The sequence below is a fragment of the Neolamprologus multifasciatus genome, chromosome 6, assembly GCF_963576455.1.
Source record: "Neolamprologus multifasciatus chromosome 6, fNeoMul1.2, whole genome shotgun sequence".
Taxonomy (NCBI): Eukaryota; Metazoa; Chordata; class Actinopteri; order Cichliformes; family Cichlidae; genus Neolamprologus; species Neolamprologus multifasciatus.
The window spans coordinates 20,423,929-20,443,625 of NC_140444.1; the positions used below are offsets into that span (position 1 = coordinate 20,423,929).

Below are 19,697 nucleotides of genomic sequence, written 5' to 3' on the forward strand. Positions count from 1 at the left end.
CAAACAACAAAACACACGCGACAATATCCTTTGCACAGATTAAACCAAAGCAGAGATGTTTGGCCATAATGCACAGAGACACATTTGTTGAAACCCAAACACAGCATAGCAGCACAAGTACCTCATACCAGCTGTAAAGCACAGTCGTGGTGAGGTGATGATTTGGGCTTGGGCATGGACACTTTGAAGCCACTGAGCTGGCCATTTAACTCCTCTGTACACCAGAGTCAAATGTAAGGCAGTCTCTTTGGCACCTAAAGTCCAAACTGGGTTATGCAACAAGCAAGTCTACAACAGAAATGCTGAAAAAGACAAGAAATCTTATTCTTATTGAAATGCTGTGGTGAGACCTTAAAAGCACTGTAAACATACGAGTGCCTGTAAACCTCAATGAACCAAAGGGACTTTGTAAAGAAGAGTGGGTCAAAATTCCTCCACAACAATGTGAGAAACTGATAGTTATACAGAAATTGTGGTTCTACAAGCTAATGTGAATCATGGAGTGTACATTTTTTTTCACAGTACTCTGTGCAGGATTGCATAGAGTACTGTGAAAGCTTTCTTTGTTACATGACTGTAAAAGATGCAAGAGAGCCAGTTTACAAAAATGGTAACACTTAACTGTAACCTAATTTATTGCCAGTTTTGTTGGTTTTTGTGTATGTTTGTTTGTTTGTTTTAAAATGATTTTCATATTTTATGTGTTGGGTAACATCCTAATCCCAAATAATCTAAATATTATATCTCAGCAAAAAACAACAACAAACAAACACAAACACACAAATACAATAAATAATAATAAAAAAAATATGATTAGGAAATAAAAGTAATGTAGAGAACCGTTGAGTAAACTATGCTTCAGATTAGGTACACCACCTATACCAGGTTGATCTATATTAATGAAATAGCAGTTGTTGTTTTGTTTTTGTTTTTCCACTGATATTGTATGAGGTTTTTGTGGCTCTATGTTGTGGTGCTTTGCACCTGAGAGGATCCACAAATCTTTCTGCGGTTGTGTTAAGAAGGACATGTAAAAAACAATCTGCCAAATCAAACATGCAGAGCTGCCCACCGTCTCACCCCTTTGAGAATTAGGAAGCAACCGATGAAAACGTTAAAGTCGTTCTGTTGTATGATGTTTCTACACAAATAGTAAGTAAAGTAAAGATGTCGCCTGCCAGTTAGGACAAGCTGGGTTTTTACTTTTTTATGCCCTTGTTTCTCTACCCACCACAACCTTCAGCAAACTAACATAAAACAGTTTAGGAGTGAAACTGTCTGTCTTCCCCCATAATACCCGTGTTTCACTTTTCTTGGCTGAGATGATGTGTTTTGCAAATTCTGCACTAAAGCACTGATACTAGAAGTAATGGAATTTATTTGAAATTATCTTTGAAGGCAAAATAAACACTGAAATTTGAATATTTCCACTTAGTACCTGTTGCCAACATGTGAAATCATGTGATTTCCAATAAGTCAGAAGACTTGCATTATGCAAACAAACATCTCTAAACCAACAATCACAGATTAGTCATTGTTGGTTGCAGTTCAGGCGAGCAGATAGTAAGAGCTGCTGGTTGCAGTGAACAGTGGTTCAATGTCAGAGAAACCTTACTGATAAATACTCGTATCAGGACTAAATCTGGACACACGGAAATTCAAGAGCTGTAAGTTATGTATTTGTATGTGTGTGTGTGTGTGTGTGTGCGTGTGTGTACAACTAACCCAACTTGAATATGTTCAGCTACTTCCTAAAATATGTAAACATATCTGACATGAACAGGAAAATGTGTATATGTGTCTTTTGATTTTTGGAAATCTAATGAGGCAGTGAAATCCTTGTAATTACAACAGTTTAAGAAACTTTGAATGCAGACTGATATCACTACTTCACAGACTGCGCCACATATTGATCTCTCCTCCGGCTTGGTGCCACATTCATTTTGAAATAGTCTCTCGTTTGCAGATGGGACAAAAGGCCACACTTTGCTTCATGCTGCAGCTCATTTTTGAGGTAAATCTGAAGAAGTGCAGGACAATATCTTTACCAATCCACAGAAACTTAAATGGCAGGTGTTTTGTCTCTTAAATTTGCCTTTCTTTCCTCCTGGTCAGCTGTCATCATGCACAAAAATCAGGGTGATACCTGACTCTACGCTGGAGCTTCCCTGTCTCCCAGCAAATAATCCCTTCATTGGAGTGGAAGAAATCACATGGAAATTCAATGGTTTTAAACGGCTTCTGTTTTCAGTGTGATGCAAATATTTGCTGCTTTTATGTACATATATGTATATAACACTTGGTCTTTTTAAAACTACAGGTGCCATCCTGTTTCAAAACTATCAGCCCGTCGCTTCAGACTTTTCCCTCCGCTTTCGCTCTGTCACTAAAACCAAAGAGGGAACGTACGAGTGTCTGTTAAAGGGGAGCGATATGGAAATAGTACGAAGGTTTGACGTTATAGTTGATGGTGAGACTCTTTCGTCATCATACGAGCACTTTTAATTTTACAGTTAGTGGAGCAACGAACAATAAAGTGTTTGCTGTTTGTCTGCTTTTTGTTTCTTTTTGCAGAATTCACTGACTATCAAATGAAAGTATTTACAAAGTCAGATGTTAAACTCCCTTGCAATATCCCAAGTTCCAGAGAATTCAGCGCTGCACTGTGGTTCAAAGAAAGTGCAAACGGAAGAATAAAGTTGAATCTTGAAGATGACTCCGCAGATGATAATAAAAAAATAGAGCTGATTTTTCCACTAGACCACGATCAGAGCATCATGGTCATAAACGCTGGCATGGAGGATGCTGGTATTTATGAATGTGAACTGGATGATGGAAAAAAGCTGAGCTCTATAAACCTTACTGTGGAAGGTAGGGGGCTCGTCAACTATAATAGAGATTTAATAGATTTAATAATTTGAGTTAGTAAGGGGAAAAAAAGGATCGATTAGTTGCATAAAACATTTTCATTTATGATTTGTTTCAGTTTTAGCTCCTCCTACAGCTCTTCCTCACACATGCCAAGGCTCCACCTCACCATGGGAGCCCTGCCCGGAGGAAAACAGCCGCACAGCAGAACCCATACTGAAGGAGTCCATGACAGAGTTTTCAATGAAGCTGTATTATTATCTCAGAGAAATATATCCTTCTGGCAACATGCTCTTCTCTCCTGTCAGCATCGGTGGGGTGCTCTCCCATTTGTTGTTAGGTACGAAAAGAGAGGCGAGTCGCTATTTTAATGTAATCACGTTGAAAATGTTTAGCATTCATCATGTTCTCCAGTGAATCCTATAAAAGTGACAATGAACTGTTCATTCCTCTGAAGCCTGAAAAACAAGGCCATCCCATAGACACAACACATCCACTGTCATTCATGAACACTAGAATGGTGAAAAGGTGGCGCTGTTGCATTGTTTCACACAGTTAGTCTGTAAACACAGGCACGTAGGTCAGCGATTTAGCGATTCTGACATGCAGACATGTATTTTTTAGGCCCTAAAATATCTGGTCAGCGACGCAGTTTTCCAGTTTCATACATCACCATGTTAAATTTGAGATAAACCAACCAGATAAACCTGCAGGTAAAAAGTTAAGATACATTTCATGTTTCAGTTTGGCAGAATTTTAGAGGGTGAATTAATACAGTAATGAACAAAGCTAAAGAAATAACAGGTTACAGGTTGATATTAAATTCCTCTTCCAAAACAATTCTGTTTCTGAACTGGTCTGGCTTTTGTTAGGTATTATTGGTTAACGTCTTATGTGGTTAGCTCAGCGTAACTAGTGAAACTGTTTATTTGACCACTCCTAATATTCCCGCTCTCTCCCTCTGTGTTGGAGAGTGTTTTATATATAAAGCCTAAGGATGGCCCGTTTTTCTTCTATTATGTCTTTTGACCAGATGTTATGAGTTCAAAAAAAAGCTTCCAAATGTAAATGTTGCACCTGAAATAATCTTCAGATCTTTCACCTGCTGAATTTATTAAGAAATAACAACAACAACAGAAAAAGCTCACAGCTGTCCACAGCACAGTACATTTTCCCATTACATTTAAGACATTTAGAGGGCTGTGTAAGGGTCATGCCATATTTTTCTCCTTAAACTAAAGGAGCCCCTGGAGTAAATGTTTCCATGTTTCAAATAACTGTGACTTAAAAATGTTTTGGTACACAGCTAAAAAGACAAAAAAAAAAAATACACCAGTGTCTCAAAAATCTATGGATTCAACTGTATTTTTAAAATCAAACATGGCTTAAAGCTTCCTATAATGTACTAAACTTATTGTTATTGTCTAATTGTACCTTCAGGTGCAAGGAACGATACCCGTAAGGCCATTGAGAGCGCTATCTGCGTGCCTCACGACTTCCACTGCATTCACTCCCAGATGAAGAAGCTGAGAGAGAAGCTGGCCGGCTCCCTGCTGATGGCCTCTCAGATCTACTATAATTCACGTATTACTATCACAGTGTGAAGTATATCACAGAGCAGAAAATCACAGGTCGTAAGAGATAAAATGATTTCTATTTCGGCTCTCCTCCTTAGACATGAATCTGAGTGAGTCCTTTACCGACCAGTCAATCCAGTTTTATGATGCGGAGCCCACAAAGCTGCTGAATACCACTGAGGAAAACACACAGATGATCAACAGCTGGGTGGCAGAAAAGACCCAAAATAAAATCACAAAGTTGCTTGACTTTGTCCCACCAAGTTCACAGCTGATCCTGCTCAACGCCGTCTCCTTCAGCGGTCAGTAAACTGTGCGCACACCTTATGCACATTTCAAAAACGTGGAAACTGATAAACTGTGTTTACGTGTGTTTTAGGTCAGTGGACGGTCAAGTTTAAATCAAAAAATAAAAAAGGACATTTCGCAAAATTTAATGGTGATGTGGTAACGGTGCCTCTTCTCTATCATGACAAGTACATGGCAACTATGATGTATGATCCTCACCTAAAGGCACAGGTAAAGAACAAACTACCAACTGACACTTTTCACAGCAATACATGTCTAAATCCTACACAGACCTTTCTGCCACAGGCAACAGAAGTGACATCCTGTCTTCATTGATTCCTACAGGAAACATGCATGTTATGTTTCTTTAATGTTGAGCTTTTCATCTTTAATGCACACCTAAACTGCTCTACTAACTCACAAAACATACAGTTTGAACAGTAGCTTAGGTAATGTTAGCATCATAGAAAAATATAAATTCAAATTTCATCTGACATTATACGGTTATTTTAATTTTATACTACAATCACTGTACAGTTTATTCCTGTATAAGTAAATATGCTAAAATACTTCAGATCTATAGCATTCAATTTCCTGTACCCCAAAGGGTCAGTTTTTTGTCTCTAGTCTTGTCTCTTGAGCTATGACAGGTATCAGAGTCGTAACCAGAATCCAGCATCTGATAGTCCATAATTCCGGTGACCTGCAGTCCTGTGCAAAAGTCTTGAGCCACCTCTCATTTCCTTATATTTTACTTCCAAGGAACCAGACAGTATCATTTTTTAAAGTGGTCTGCAGCTCTCCCGGCTTTCTGAAGGTCCCTTTATAGTTTTTCTTTGGACATTGGTTGCTTTTTCTTTCACTCATTTTCAGTCCAGGCCTGCGTAACTGACCATTTTCATAAGAATGCTATTCCTATGAAAATTGGAAAAGTTTTTTTGTTCCTCAAGCCATTTAACACTGACCAATGAAATGAACAGACAAGTAAAGAACCAATTTAAAATTCTATCTTCAGGCACAAACACAATTTGTATATTTCTTTTGTTGACTCTATGAAAAATAACAAAGATAACACAGTTTTAAGAGCATCAAATAGTATTTTTGCACCAACAAGGTGATTTTTAAAAAGCTTTTATCTAAAGGGTTGGTGTATTTCAACATGCTGTGGAGTGTGCCCTTAAAAAAAAGAGGAAAATGGACAAGTGGAAGACCAAAAAATAAAAACTATCTATGTTTCCTCAGAGAGTTCAGGCTGTGTTGAAGAATAAAAGCAGATATTGACTTTCAGGCACGTTAGAATTGTACAAACTCTGTTTTTGCCATATATATCGTATTTTCATCAAATTGCTAAAGATTTTCCAAGGAAAATGAGCAATGGCTCAAGACATTTGCACAACAGTAGATATCTTTAAGTTGGTAAACATGTCGGTGGCCTCGGTGCACCGTGGTTTTGCTCAGATGAGTAAGAGAGTCAACAAAGTTACTAAATTTACTGTACCACTGGTGCATTTTCTTTTTTCACTCCTTACAAAACAATACACAGAGAATATTTCCATCTCATGGACAACCAGATGATTTAAACAAAGTTAATGCCAGCCAAACAGTTACAGGCACTGATACTATCATGTGTATTACGATGATGAGATAATTTTTTTTACATCTCAGGTTTATTTTAAATGCCAGTGGTAAAAACAGATGGTCTCATAATGATCTCTTTTGTCAATTATTAACACTTCGAGTATTTTTTATCTTTTTTGGCCAACAGGTGGCGAGGTTTGCCCTCACAGGAGACAGCAGTCTTTACATCCTGCTGCCTTCCACCAACACAGAGGCAAAGTTGCAGGAGATTGAGCAGAAGATGACAGACAGGACTGTGGTTCAAATGATACAAAACATGAAAACAGCATCTCCTCAGCATATTGAGGTCACTCTGCCCAAAATCAAACTGAATTTCCAGCCGGAAATGAACACGCTTATCAAGAAACTAGGTTGGTTCATCTTCTGTGCTCTCCTCTCTTTCCAACCCAACATCTGACCTTTTTTTGTATTACCAAAAATAAACACCACCCATGCGTTCATCCTGTGCAGTTTAGCTAGCAGTAAACATTAGGTTCCCATTTATGAAATATGTCTCTACGTTTGCTTTTTGATCTCAAAGCATCTCCACCACATGCTTGGCTCTCTTACCTGCTTTCACCCTCACTACTACCTTTTCTGTACTTTTCACTCCCTTTCCAGGATTGTCAGTGCTTTACGAGGGTGCCGACCTGTGTGGCCTCTACCCTCAGGAGAAACTGTTCCTGGACGACGCCAAACACAGAGCCTTCCTCGCACTGACCGAACAAGGAGTGGAGGCCGGCGCTGTCACCAGCTTGTCGTTCTCCCGCTCCTACCCTTCCTTCTCCGCCCTGCGGCCTTTCATCATGCTGCTGTGGAGTGACCATATCAATGTGCCGCTCTTTATTGGCAGGTTGATCGAGCCGTGAGAGGAGAACATAACAAGGGATGGGGGGTAAAATGTGCAGGAAACGACAGGCAATGTTTAACAAAGGCTGCTTTGCTGCTGTGTTTGAAGTAATTTGAAGAATTTTTCTGAAAATTCAGTTGTTAAGAATCAATATTGCTTTAAATAGTCTAATTACTAAAGTGAGCAGTGACTTGTGGATTTGGATTATCTTCCGAGATGATGATAAATAAACACATATCTACACAACACACATGGTGCCTATCTTATGTTCTTGAAGAATCACATGTTCAAAGGAGGACAGACGCCCACTGATACAGCTCTGATTTATTTTGAGAAGTACTTACACAAACCCACCACAGGATGGCAGCCATACTGTGTGATTGACATGGACAGTGAATACACAGGGACTGCAACAGTGATTTTCCCATCTCATTCCCTCCTCAGCCCTCCCGCATCATCACCACTGATAATAATTCAAGGAAGACGAGTGTCAAAATCGGCGACAGTAAAGGTTTTTTGTTCGTTAAAGCGAGAGCTTGCTCGAAAAAGCGAAGCGAACTGAGCAAAAAAGGTACCCTGAATCGTCGTATTCACAAACAAACAAATACACAGATGGCGAGGAGGCTGAATGCATGGCACGTCGGCATTCAGAACGATCAGCTAAGGTTGCACTCTATTATACAAGCTGATGGAGATTGCTAAACATGCAGCTGTACTGCAGATTGAAATGATTACATAAGCAAAGCAGGGTCAATAGACAAAGAGTCAGAAAATTCAGTGACTGTAAACAAAACGAACAGATCCAGAGACGGAAACAAATAACCACCCAGCCAGAAATGTGAACTCTATTTGATCACTGCCAACCAGAAATGTATCCTTAATGCCTGGATAATACGATAATGTTGTTTTGGTTTGATTATCTCACTGCTGACGTGCTGGGAGTCTCAATGTGCATAGACAGAGTGCAGAATAAACCTACCACCCTTTCCCAAATCTTACTGACATTATTTAAGCTCTGAATGAAAATATGCTTAAGCCTAAAAGTGTTTTTTATTAGTGTCCAAGCCCTTTATTCTTATCCTAATCCAACTTTGGAGGATCTACTCTTTTTTTTTTTGCAGTCAGCAATCAGACATTCACAAGGTTATCGAAGGACACCAAGAATATGAGCAGCCAGATCGATTCAACAGTTAGAAAACTCCCCGAGGCCACTGACCCACCGTGCATGTGCTTCTCTGAACAAGTGTATGGCCAGAGCTGCTGTGACAGATGAACCAGGGGACGACATCTGATATCCTGGCAGGCATGGAGATAAGTTTTATATATAAGATGAAAATGCTGAAATGTGCACAAAGATCCACGGCATGCATGCAGCTCGATGAAATTGGGATCTTATTGTTGTTGGATCTGTGCGTTTCCACTGACCCTGAAGGATGTAATCCCCCTTTACACCGAGAGGTTAAATTATAGGAAGGCTCTTGTACCAAAAGCAAAGTTTTATCTGAACAGGAATTCCTGTGTTTAATAGATGTGTGGATGATTTAGAAGAGACCTGATATTTAATAGGTCAAAAATAACGGGACAATCACTCCCTCTGATGGCTGATCTCACCTTCAGCCAGATGTCTTCTACCAATATCGAATGTCTGAAGTCGTGCAGATGTGGGTTAGGGAACCTTTTCGAGCTGTTTATAAAAATCAGATAACCGAACTAATCAAATTCCTGTATCTTTAAATTCAAAATATGTGACACCGCACTGACGAAAGAACATGTTGCATAACTGGTGTTTCTGTTGGAGCAAAAATTACAGTCACTGAGGTAAACTGCCTTGAATCCAGATGAAATTTGTTTCAGAAATGCTGCAACACAGTGCAGGATACTCTGAAAGACATCGTTTTGCCTGTTGTGGACACAGCTCTGGGCTTTCATCAGACAGGAGCAGTCAAAGGTTACGCACCACAGTATTTGCCTTTCTTAAAGTTGCTCTTTTGGCTTTCTGGCAGTGGGAGACAGAGATAGCAAAGGCCTGGAACAAGTGGCCGGGCGCACTCGCACCACTGAGGCCTGCGGTGGTAACAGAGGATTTCTTTCTTTTGTCCTTTTTTAAAAAACATTCCTTCGCACCTCTGCGCTTCTGAATTCGGATGGCGACGTTTTGAATGGGGCATGACGTGAATACAGATTAACAGACGCTGCACAGGCAGGAAAAGCAGGCACTCGTAGTCTCACAGCCTTCACGCACGCGCACATTTTGACACATTATCGTCTCATGTGAAGGTGGATAAAACACCACTGTTACCAGAAGACAATGAAAATACATAAAAACAATGAAAAGGTAAAGGTAGAAATCCACCGAATGGATCTTTTTGTGCTTTATAATACGGTGTGTTGTTTTGCATTAGATAGACATCCACGAAGATAAGAGACTTCTCACGACAATCATCCTTTCGTAACACCCCCCCCCCCCCCTCCATCCCCCCACCGCGCTCCTGCATCTACGTACCACATAATGAGTCACAAAGGGTGCACATACTGTCGGGTACTTTCACTGAATGAATTTTGAGTACATTACTCTCAAATCTGGTCATTGTGCATAAAATTTGAATGGACATGAGCAACTTCTACAATACGGTACGGTCTAAAGCACAATTTAGTGAGCTTTGTTTTGTTACGTCAACACTTTAATGAGGACATTGTCACAATTTGGTTTACCTTGGAAAAGAAAAGTATTCAGATTACACCTTATTACCATCACTAATATTAGTATGAATATCATATACTAATACTCTGCGCCGTATTTATTGGCAATATGAGACAGATTTTGAACAGTATTGTTATTGCATGTTTTATCCTTTGTTCTTATTTCTTCCTTACTCACACTCTGTTATCGGCCATCGTTCAGTGAGACATAAATATGTGTGTGTGTGTGTGTGGTATAGTGCATTTGCATGTGTGTGCATTTATGCGTTTGTATCATGAATGTCTTGTATAATCTAGTCCGGTTTGTCACTGCTTGGGGCTCCTTGCTGCGTGAGCGTATGCCAGTACTCGACTTTCTTCCCTTTGTTTTTGAGACACTCGAACCAGTGTCTGAGTCTCTCTCCACTCGCATTGATGCCCAGCTCCACTCCTCCTGCAAACACACAGAGGGAGAAGCAGAGGAAACAGAGAGGAGTCAAGAGGCGAAGGAAAACTTGTTTGCTGGTGAGGACGATTGGTGATAAAAGGAGACAGAAACTGGGAGGAGGTGAAGATGACTAATAAGGAAACAAAATAACTAACAAACTAAAGAAAGAAAAAGTTGAGTTTGCTTTTCTTTTCTTTTTTTTTAAAATACTCTTTATTTTAGCATAGCTATTAGAGGGAAAACAATCACAACACTCACTTATGTGAAATGTTTGCAGGGACCAAAGAATGGTCCAGATCTTTCTAAAGAGCCCCCAAAAATCTGGGAAATACTGGATCATCCTTACCAATGCACTGTACATTATCCTGGGACCTTAGAAAACATTATCTTTACAGTTTAAGTAACACATTTCTCATGAATTGGAGTGGCAGTGTAGACTGGAATATAATCAAGTTCAGTACCTCAAAATTGTACATTAGTACAAGGCGTGTTTAAAGATTGATCGAATCTACCGACAAAAAGCAAAAAAACAAAGCTTTTCTGCTTTAAATTTTACCCCTGTCTGCTCCTAGATATTCTCCTTGTGAAGCACTGTGAGCATTAAGGCACATCTGCTATGCTTGGACTGCTCCCCAGAAGTTCCAAACATAGCGAGAGTTAATCGTCCAGTTTTAGCGGTCATTATTGGGGAAGCCTGCAGACTCAAAGCTTGAAGAAGGGGCATTAGTTAGGAGCACAAGCAGGAGCATATGCTCACAGCTTTATCAACTTTTTCAGGGTTTTGCATTGTGAATTTGCTCCAAAGGAGTCCAACTGGACCACAATTTGTGTCCCGAGGCATCAAAAGAAGAACCATAACTGCACACAGCTTGAGTTATGGAGCTCGCCCTCGTGCCACCATCCACCTACCAGTGCTGGGTAATCACATTACAGTTTTCTTCAAAGTAACGTGTACTGTGATGAATTCATTAATTACACCTACTGTAATACTGTTACAGATGTTAGTGATTAATGATCATCAAATGCACCTTTTTCTTCCTAAACATTTCCCTAATCAGCTGATTTCAGTTGGGCAGGGAGTGGACTGCAGCCTTTGAGAGGTGGCATATGGATATTGCTTTTATTTTTATTTTTTATTGCATGGTAAGAACAATAGCCTGATCGTAAAGTGCAGATTGCATCCAGGACAGAAGCAGCTAACCATTGCTTGTGATAAGAGAGCCAATGCTCTCTACACAGACAGCATGCTAACACAAAGCTAGCCAGCCTGATAAGAATTCAGTGCTGCCGATTCCATTACTGATTCTCCTATTGAGTTCTCACTGGCTCTGCTTTGAGAGTGACCACCATCGCTAAGCAGCATATCATAAATGTTACATTTGTCCAATTTCTCTGTAAAATGACCTGAAACACACTGTCTCGTAATTACCATTTAACAATATAAACTGAGGCTACACACCAACACAAATCCCAATCCTAACAAGAACACATGTGATCTTTCTCTTAGTGTTTAGGTATGAACACAAAGTTAACAGCACAAAGCAAAGATGAAAACCAGCACAGAGACTTTCAAGTGATTCTAATGTAGAAACATGAACAGGTGGAAAGGAAAGCTGCAGCCTGACTGATCATCAGTTTGTTACCTGTTGAATTTAGGGTCTGGCTGCTTGGCTGGGGTCAGCATTCACTCAGCTTTATCACCACTCTGGGTTCTTGGCTAGCTTAGCATTAGCATGCTGTCTACAGGATGCAGTTTAGACTTTATCATTGCGCTTTTGTCCATTTGTACAATACAAATAATGCTAATCTCCATATCCACTCTACACAATATTTTCCACCTCCTGAACATTAACTGAAATCACCTGATTGTAGCTCAAGTGCAACTGAAAAGATAAGTTGATAAGCAATGACTGATCAATACTGATTGATAGGAGAGGACACTAATAATTAGGGGTGGGTTTTTATAATCGATTTATCGATTAAAATCGATTCTGGCTTGGATAACGTAAAATCGATTCATTAAAATCCTGAATCGATTTTTTTTAATATAAATTTATTTTGCCCGAAATGCCAGAATCTCTGGTGAAATCTCACAAAATTTCAACAACCACCAAACAGCTAAGACAGTAAATGAGAGCAGGAACATGGATTCTGCACAAAGACTTAAACACACAGCCCAACCGCGGATCAGAATCAGTGAGATGTTCCCTTTCTCACAGTCGGGGCTGAAAGCCGACAGCGCGCTGATTCTGATCTGTCGGCGGTTCAGCGCTTTGTGTTCACGCCCTTTATGCGCTGATTCTAAAGCTGTTAGTTTTATCTCTCTCCAAACAATATTGACCGAACCAGCAGCAAAAGAAGATCCAAACTAGGCTTCACATAAACATCGTCATGAATTCACACTGACTTTTATTGTTTTGCTTCGACCACGATGCACAGCTCTCTCTCATGCTTGCTCTCTTGCGCGCTCTCTCTCCCTCTCTCTCTCTCTGTACTGTTTTCTGCATTATTCGCTTGCTTGTTACGCACAAGTCTACCGTTGTTTACAGCGCTGTCGGCCGATGTTTTTTTTTTTCGTTTTATATACTTCCGAAAATAAAACCTAATTTCTGCCGTTCAATGCTGAACAAATTTAAACTTTTTAAAATTATGCAAAATGCAAAACGCTCAGCCTTGTCTCTAATAAAACCGCTGTAACTTCAGAGGTAATGTTCATGTGTTGATTAATGGTTTTCTTTCGTTTTTGATCTACTGCAGAAAATTTTTATAAAATCCCAGAACAGGAAAATCACCTTCATGTTTTTCTGTGTTTTATCCTCAGCTACTTTGACACAAAGGCCTCTGCTGTGATGCTCACACCTTTGATAAAGTCTTGGTGTGTCAGCTTCCTTTTTATAGATACAAAAATATGTAAATGTACTGATCTGAATTATAATATTTCTGACTGTCAAAATTTCCCAGATTCAAATCAAAGTGAATCGAATCGAATCGAATCGAATTAAATCGAATCGTGGATCGAATCGATTCGGGACCCTGTGAATTGGAATTGAATCGATTCTAGAAATCAGTGAGGATACCCAGCCCTACTAATAATCCCCGTCCCTAGTGTGGTTAAAGCTGAGTGTATGTATGCTTCCCCCTAGCACAGCAGCCACAGTGGCGTGCCCCCCTAGCCCCCCCAACCAGACTGGCCACCCCGAAGTTAAAACAATAAAATTTAATGAAATATCAAATGTACGATTATGGTTTCACAGTGAAGCTCAGATATCCGAGGGTAAGTGAATGCAGCACCGGCTTCTGCACTATGAGCATCATGTTAGCAAAGGTAGGAGAGCCAAGCACGAAAGACGGCACCGTAGAAAACATTTTTTCGGTGAAAGATTAACAAGTTAACATAGCTGGACTAACCATCGGACATTTGCACGGTGGGCTGATGACTTATTTATTTATTTATTTTTTGTAACGGCATGAACAGTGAGAGGTGGTGGATTAGCCAGATGCTGGCCATTTGTAAAAATAACTCAGTTGTTTGGTGGTGCTATGGCGGAGCTTCCACAGAGGCAACAGGTGGATGAGGAAAGGGGAGGCAGGAGGAGGAGAGACCAGAGGCAGCCGCAGGTCAGAGTATCAGGTGAACTGAACTTCAGGTAAGAAGTTATGACCTGCAGTCTATCTGGGTCAGATATAAACCAAGTTTAGGTGGAGTTTATTTTCGTTGTGCTGACTTTTTACAGTCAGTTACAATAACTCTACTGCGTGAGCTAGCATAAAGTTTCTATACAGCTGTTTGGTTGCTATGATGTTACTGATAGTGAACTTTATTTTATTCATAAGGTTAGTTAGTAGAGTTGCCAACGGCTCCTTAAAAATGGAATGGTCCCTCATTCAGAGAAAATATTATGCGTTTCGTATTGAGCTGAGAAGAGACACAGTTTGTCCCGTACTTTAGCTAGAATGGAAAAAGACACAAAGCTGGAGTTATTCTGTCTTTATGCTCCACAGCTGCCTCTTCTCTCACCCCCCTCCCTCTCCTGTTTCTACTTCAATCATGAAACTGATCAATGATCAGCTTTTCTCTCTTGTTTGTTTATCGCCCACTTTGCGCCAGAAACAGGAAACCAGCGGATGTCATGCTAAACAACAGCAGCACGTTTAATCTTGATCAGCTGTTGTTAGAATTTATTTAATATTAGTTTCTAGTATCAGCTGATGTTTGCTGGAGCCACAGCTGTAAAGCTGCTGGTCATGATGTCTGTTTGGATATGTGGTGAGAGGGAAACATGAGGATGAAACCAGGAGATGTCCTTACTGAATCATCAGAGCTGAACAGGTGATGGAGAAACAGGTTTACCTTTTAGGTGACATGAATGAGTTGAAGAGAAGTTATGAACTGTTTCTGAGAGACAAATAACACCAGGATCCTTTTTTTATGTAGCTGACGGCTGATAGCTGTGCAGGGGCGGATCAAGTGTTGCCAGGGGGCCAGGTAGGGCATTAACAGGGATAGGGGAGCACAAGGAAATACTTTTCTTTCTTATTCTCATTTAAAATATCTAGCTTTTATTAAATAATTATCTGAATCTTGCGAACAAAGTTTTTATCTGACGTAAAATGTATAGAAATCATACATATACCAACAAGACAGTGTACATCACTGTCACAACAGCATTTGTTTTCATTCAAAGGCTTTATGACTTTAATACCTGGTGGGCCGGTCTGTAGTGAAAATGCCCAATTTTTTGTCCCAGTCCAGCCCTGCAGGTTAATACTGCAGGGCTCGCAAAATCGCTAGCCCGACGTCCCGGGGCTAGCGATTTTTCCAGTCGGGCTACCAAAACCTGTCTCTGCCCTGCCCGTCGGGCTATCATAGGAAGGGAAAAATATACGTCAATGCTTTTGCATTCTTTCGGAAATGTAGTTGGGTAATTATGTCATTGGCATCGGTGAGCCAGAATTTGCGCTTGTTTTTTGCTTTCACTTTGCAATCACGCGAACTGTGTATAGAGAGCGACACCACTGATTGGTGAGTGATGATAATTTGCACCAATTCCTCTGACATCGTCTTATCAATCGTTAGCTTACTATGCAAACATGACAAGTGAAATCTCCCGCAGCTTAAACATGTGAGAGGTTGATCGCGCAGAGAATCGCTGAGTGTTATGTGAGTGCGTGCGTAAAAGCAGCAGGATATATATATTTTAGTAATGCTGAGCCAAATAAGACAGGTCAGGGTGAAGAAGTGACAGCCAAAGAAAAGCTTACCACAAAACGGAAAAGTTATGACAAATCAGACTATAAGGCAAAAAGAAGGTGCAGCTTTATGGTTTCATGGACAAAAGAATTTCTGCGGCTGCAATATGACGAGCTAAATAACCGGGGCTGCACATAAGTGGTCCGCAGGTGCGCATTCACTGTCAAAATAAAAGACGCGCACAAGATAAGAAGTTGCAACGCCTGTTTGCATACATAAGATTTTCAGGAGGAGGACAGACATTTGTTTAGAACTCTTAAAGATGTCGAAGAAGCTCCTTTAAGCAATTACTGTGATGTTCCTCCACCTCCAAAGAAATGTCAGAAGGAGTCCGAACCACAAAAGAAGCTCGTATTCACGGAAAAGTGGTTGCAGGAGGTGAGCTGGCTTCAAACAAATGAACGCACTGAGATGTGGTGCAGAATGTGCCGTGAAAATCCCACTCTAGCAGACAAAAACAGTGCCTTTTATATGGACGCAAACGCGCGTTGCAACTTCTTATCTGGTGCGGGTCTTTTATTTTGACAGCGAATGCGCACATGCGGACCACTTATGTGCACCCGTGTAAATAACATAATGTTTTGTCGGGTGTGTTGTTGGTTTTCCCTCGATTTCTGAGTCGACAAGCGCCTTTGTTACTGGGACCAGTCATTTTAAGAAAGGCCCCCATGAGAAATGCATTATTGCTCAGTCTGCAATATCTTTCCCAGAACAAACACCAATTGCAAATAACATACTAAAGATAAACCTGAAAAATCTGTTTAGAACAACGTACTATGTTGCAAAGAGTGAACTACCACTGGCACAATTTAGCAGTCTTTGCAAACTTCAAAAAGCAAATGGCCTCGATCTTGGTTCCACTTGCCTCTTACCCGTGACTTCAGTGGAAATTTCAAATTCAGGATCTGACACAGACTGATTCATGTTCTACACAGTTCTTGCGAGTCCATAGAAATTTCTGTTCAATTAGAACCAAGTATTTGAGTTGATGATTGTAATTTTTATACAATGTTGTAATTTGTGTTTCAACAATTTTTTGATTAATGTTTTGTTTCCGTTACAATATTATACTTTAATGTATAATACTGTAACAGAAACAAAACAGGAAACAAAACATCAATCAAAAAATTGCTCTTTTTTTATTCGGGCTACTTAAATTTATTTTGGGCTACCAAAAACTGAAGAGTCTCTGCCCAAAGGGCTACCAGGGATTTTGAAATTTTGCGAGCCCTGTACTGGCAGTGTCACCATGCCAGCTGACTGTATTTCATCATCAGCCAGTGTTGTTCTTTATCAATATTACCAAAGTTTACCATAAGGCAGCATATAAAGTATTTACTTGCTTTCAGGTTTTATTCAAATGTTAGTCTTTTCATTTGTTTCCCCACTTTTTTCCTGTTTCAAAATCAAACACCAGTTTGTGAGAAGATTATCTTCTTTTTTTAATAGGCATTGGTTTTGCATTGGCATTGGCTAATTTGCCAATTGTATGTTAAAAATGTTCGTATTTTAATATTAAAAAATGATTTTGCCCAAAACATATGTGCACTACATGTCAGTAAAAATACTATGCAAATATTGATGTCCTTGAATGCTGAATAAACACTGACTGATTGTATCTCTTGTACTTTATCAACGCAGTATCTAAAAACTTTGCACCGTAGTGGTTAAAATCTCATTCTAATAAGAGTTAAAAGCACATTCGGTTATTAGGTTTATAGGGTTATTGAATTATGGTTAACGGTTGGTAGAATTGTTTTTAACATTATCTGCCAATTACATCTGCCACCCTTCTCCAAATCTGTGTCCCTACCTGCCCCCCCCCAACAAAAATTTTCTAGACACGCCACTGAGCAGCCAGAGCAAAAACAGCAATGATCAGTCAGTCTTGCAGGACTTTTGTCTTATGTTCTAACAGTGTGGCGATTGCTGTAAAGTGTTTTTGGGGCTGTTGACTTTGTACTCATATTTAAACACTAAAAGAAAGGTCTCTGGTGTCCTTATTAAGACAGGAATCTGTGTCAGTGTTTAGAAGGTAAAATGCATCTCATGCTATGCTACTGAGTAACACAAGAGTAATGTAATTACTGAGTATTTCAACTAGTTTTTTCTCCAAGGACTGATTAATGCATTACTTTTAAAAAAGTGACAAGTACCTTCTTCTGAGTAGTAACCCCAACATGGCCACTAGCATGACCACACACATAGCACAATCTTTGTAGCTCTGAGATCCAGCTTCTAAATGTGATCATCCTTCCCAAAATATAATTAAAAGCGTGAGGAAGGAAAGGGAATCCAGTGTGGGATAGAGATGAGCAATTGCAGCTCATAGTTATATTTCCAGGAAGCAAGTCGAGGAACACCTAGGGCGCTTCATAACTACATGACCTTAAGAACGGCAGCAATATTAATAAATGTATGTTTTCTGTTGAAGAAGTGCAAACCAGTTGTTGTTGGGGTTTTTTTTGGTTTTTTTTAACTTTGTTGTTAAAAAGTAATCTTTAATAATATTTAATTAGGAACAGCCAACATTGTATTATATTAAAATTTATGTAAATATCTTTATTTGCTGCCAGACTGTCATGGAAGGACAGAAGGAAGCAAAAGGGCCTTCATGTCAAATTTTTCCTGACGGAGAGAAAGAGAAATTTAAGGTAGCTGGAAAATAACAATAAATTGAAATTTTGATGGCTGGTTTTACAAGCATTGGATGCGCTGGGAATAAACAAGTGGAGAAACAAGAAATACTTCAAGTGAGGTAATGGAGCCACTAGCGGAGAGGCGCAACGTATGATAAAGCTGCACACAGCTGTCAAGCTGGGGATACAAAGCCTTTCTCATGGCTGTGATTGCACAGATAATGGAGCATAAAGTTTTAAACCCAGTATTCTGACAACACTGACATCTTAAAAACATGAATAACAAGGCCTCAGAAACTGACAGCCAAGAGCAAACAAGGCTCGGTTTTTGATCTACGCCTTTTCTGAGCACGGGACCGAGCGTCGCCTGAGACGCTGCTACTGGGAGGAGAAGAGGAGCGATCTACAGATCATCCCTCGCTTTCCTCTCACAGAACCATGCAACTTGTAGAACAGGTCTAAACCTGTTGACAGAGTTTCGATAGGATAATGACGCACAACACTTTGTCATTTTCACTGCACGCCCCCGCAGCACTCCCACCACCTCCCAACAGTGATCGATGGAGTGTTCCCCGGGCCCACTGGCTGCTAGTGACAAACGAATGGCCAGCCATCCTGACACACACTGGGGGACAGAAGAAGGATGAGGAACTGGAGCCGGGGGGAGACGTGGCGGCTGACGCACAGGCTGGTGAGCAGGTGCGTGCAAAACTCGCACGGTTTTACCCCTGCTCTCTCCTCACTTCTTCTCCGCTGCAGATCTGTCTCATTAAACCCCACCAGCGGATGAATAACTACTTGTGGTGAACCAAGCATTTAGCAGAGCCATAGATCTGAAAGAATCAATAGGTGTCAAAGTTCCTACTGAAACATTGAACTGCATCTGAATTTCTCTGTTCCACACAACTTTCCAATCCTTTTATGGGTGGAGGCGTGTCCAGCAGTGTTTTTGGGCCATCAGATTAACAGTTTTACAAACACCAACCTATTAATGTTCGATCACTCAAAGTCTCACAAAGTCCCTCACAGGACTGACACCTTTAGGTGAACACGAGTAGCTGAAGGTAAATTAAGGTAAATAAGTGTTTAAAAGAGAAACCATTAAGACTTGATGTGTATTAAATTACATTTGACTTTTTAAGCAAGCATGTCGCATAGCTTTATATGTTAAATATTAAGCTTATTAATTTTGGTACCTGGTCTTATCCCTCATAAACATCAAGCAATAATTTAAAGTCTTTCTTTTTTGTGTGTGTATACATTCAAAGCTCTCGACTTCTACAGCTTTATATGCAACATGTTCAAATTAAACACATTTTAAATGAAAAGCACTAAGGGAAGCACAGATGACTTTAAATTTTCTAACGGACACTTTTTACCTGCCCTCAAAATTTGAACTGGAGCTTGATTTGATGGCAGCACAGTAACTGGATTCATGGGTTTCTGTCTGTGCAGTTGTTCCATCATTACATTGCAATAA

The 19,697-nt window shown here is 40.0% G+C and overlaps 2 protein-coding genes across 3 annotated transcripts in view; one reads left to right on the forward strand and one right to left on the reverse strand.

The window, feature by feature from the left end:
• Positions 1–1,520: 1,520 nt before the first annotated feature.
• serping1 (serpin peptidase inhibitor, clade G (C1 inhibitor), member 1) lies at positions 1,521–7,448 on the forward strand. Of its 2 annotated transcripts, none has more exons than XM_085161659.1 (11): positions 1,521–1,667; positions 1,897–2,014; positions 2,116–2,227; positions 2,321–2,470; positions 2,575–2,871; positions 2,987–3,208; positions 4,309–4,452; positions 4,544–4,747; positions 4,825–4,964; positions 6,499–6,721; positions 6,972–7,448. In XM_085161659.1, exons 2-11 carry the CDS (start codon positions 1,967–1,969, stop codon positions 7,217–7,219), a joined length of 1,788 nt encoding a protein of 595 aa, XP_085017785.1. In that variant the 5' UTR covers positions 1,521–1,667; positions 1,897–1,966; the 3' UTR covers positions 7,220–7,448. The 2 variants fall into 2 exon arrangements, with proteins under 2 accessions (XP_085017785.1, XP_085017783.1); XM_085161657.1 differs by having other exon boundaries at positions 1,967–2,014.
• doc2g (double C2-like domains, gamma) overlaps positions 4,307–19,697 on the reverse strand; it is a 49,461-nt gene continuing 34,070 nt past the window's right edge. Inside the window, exon 11 of the mRNA XM_085161661.1 lies at positions 4,307–10,333. Coding sequence (XP_085017787.1) covers positions 10,194–10,333 — 140 coding nt within the window. The 3' untranslated portion in view covers positions 4,307–10,193. The remainder of the gene's footprint in view (positions 10,334–19,697) is intronic.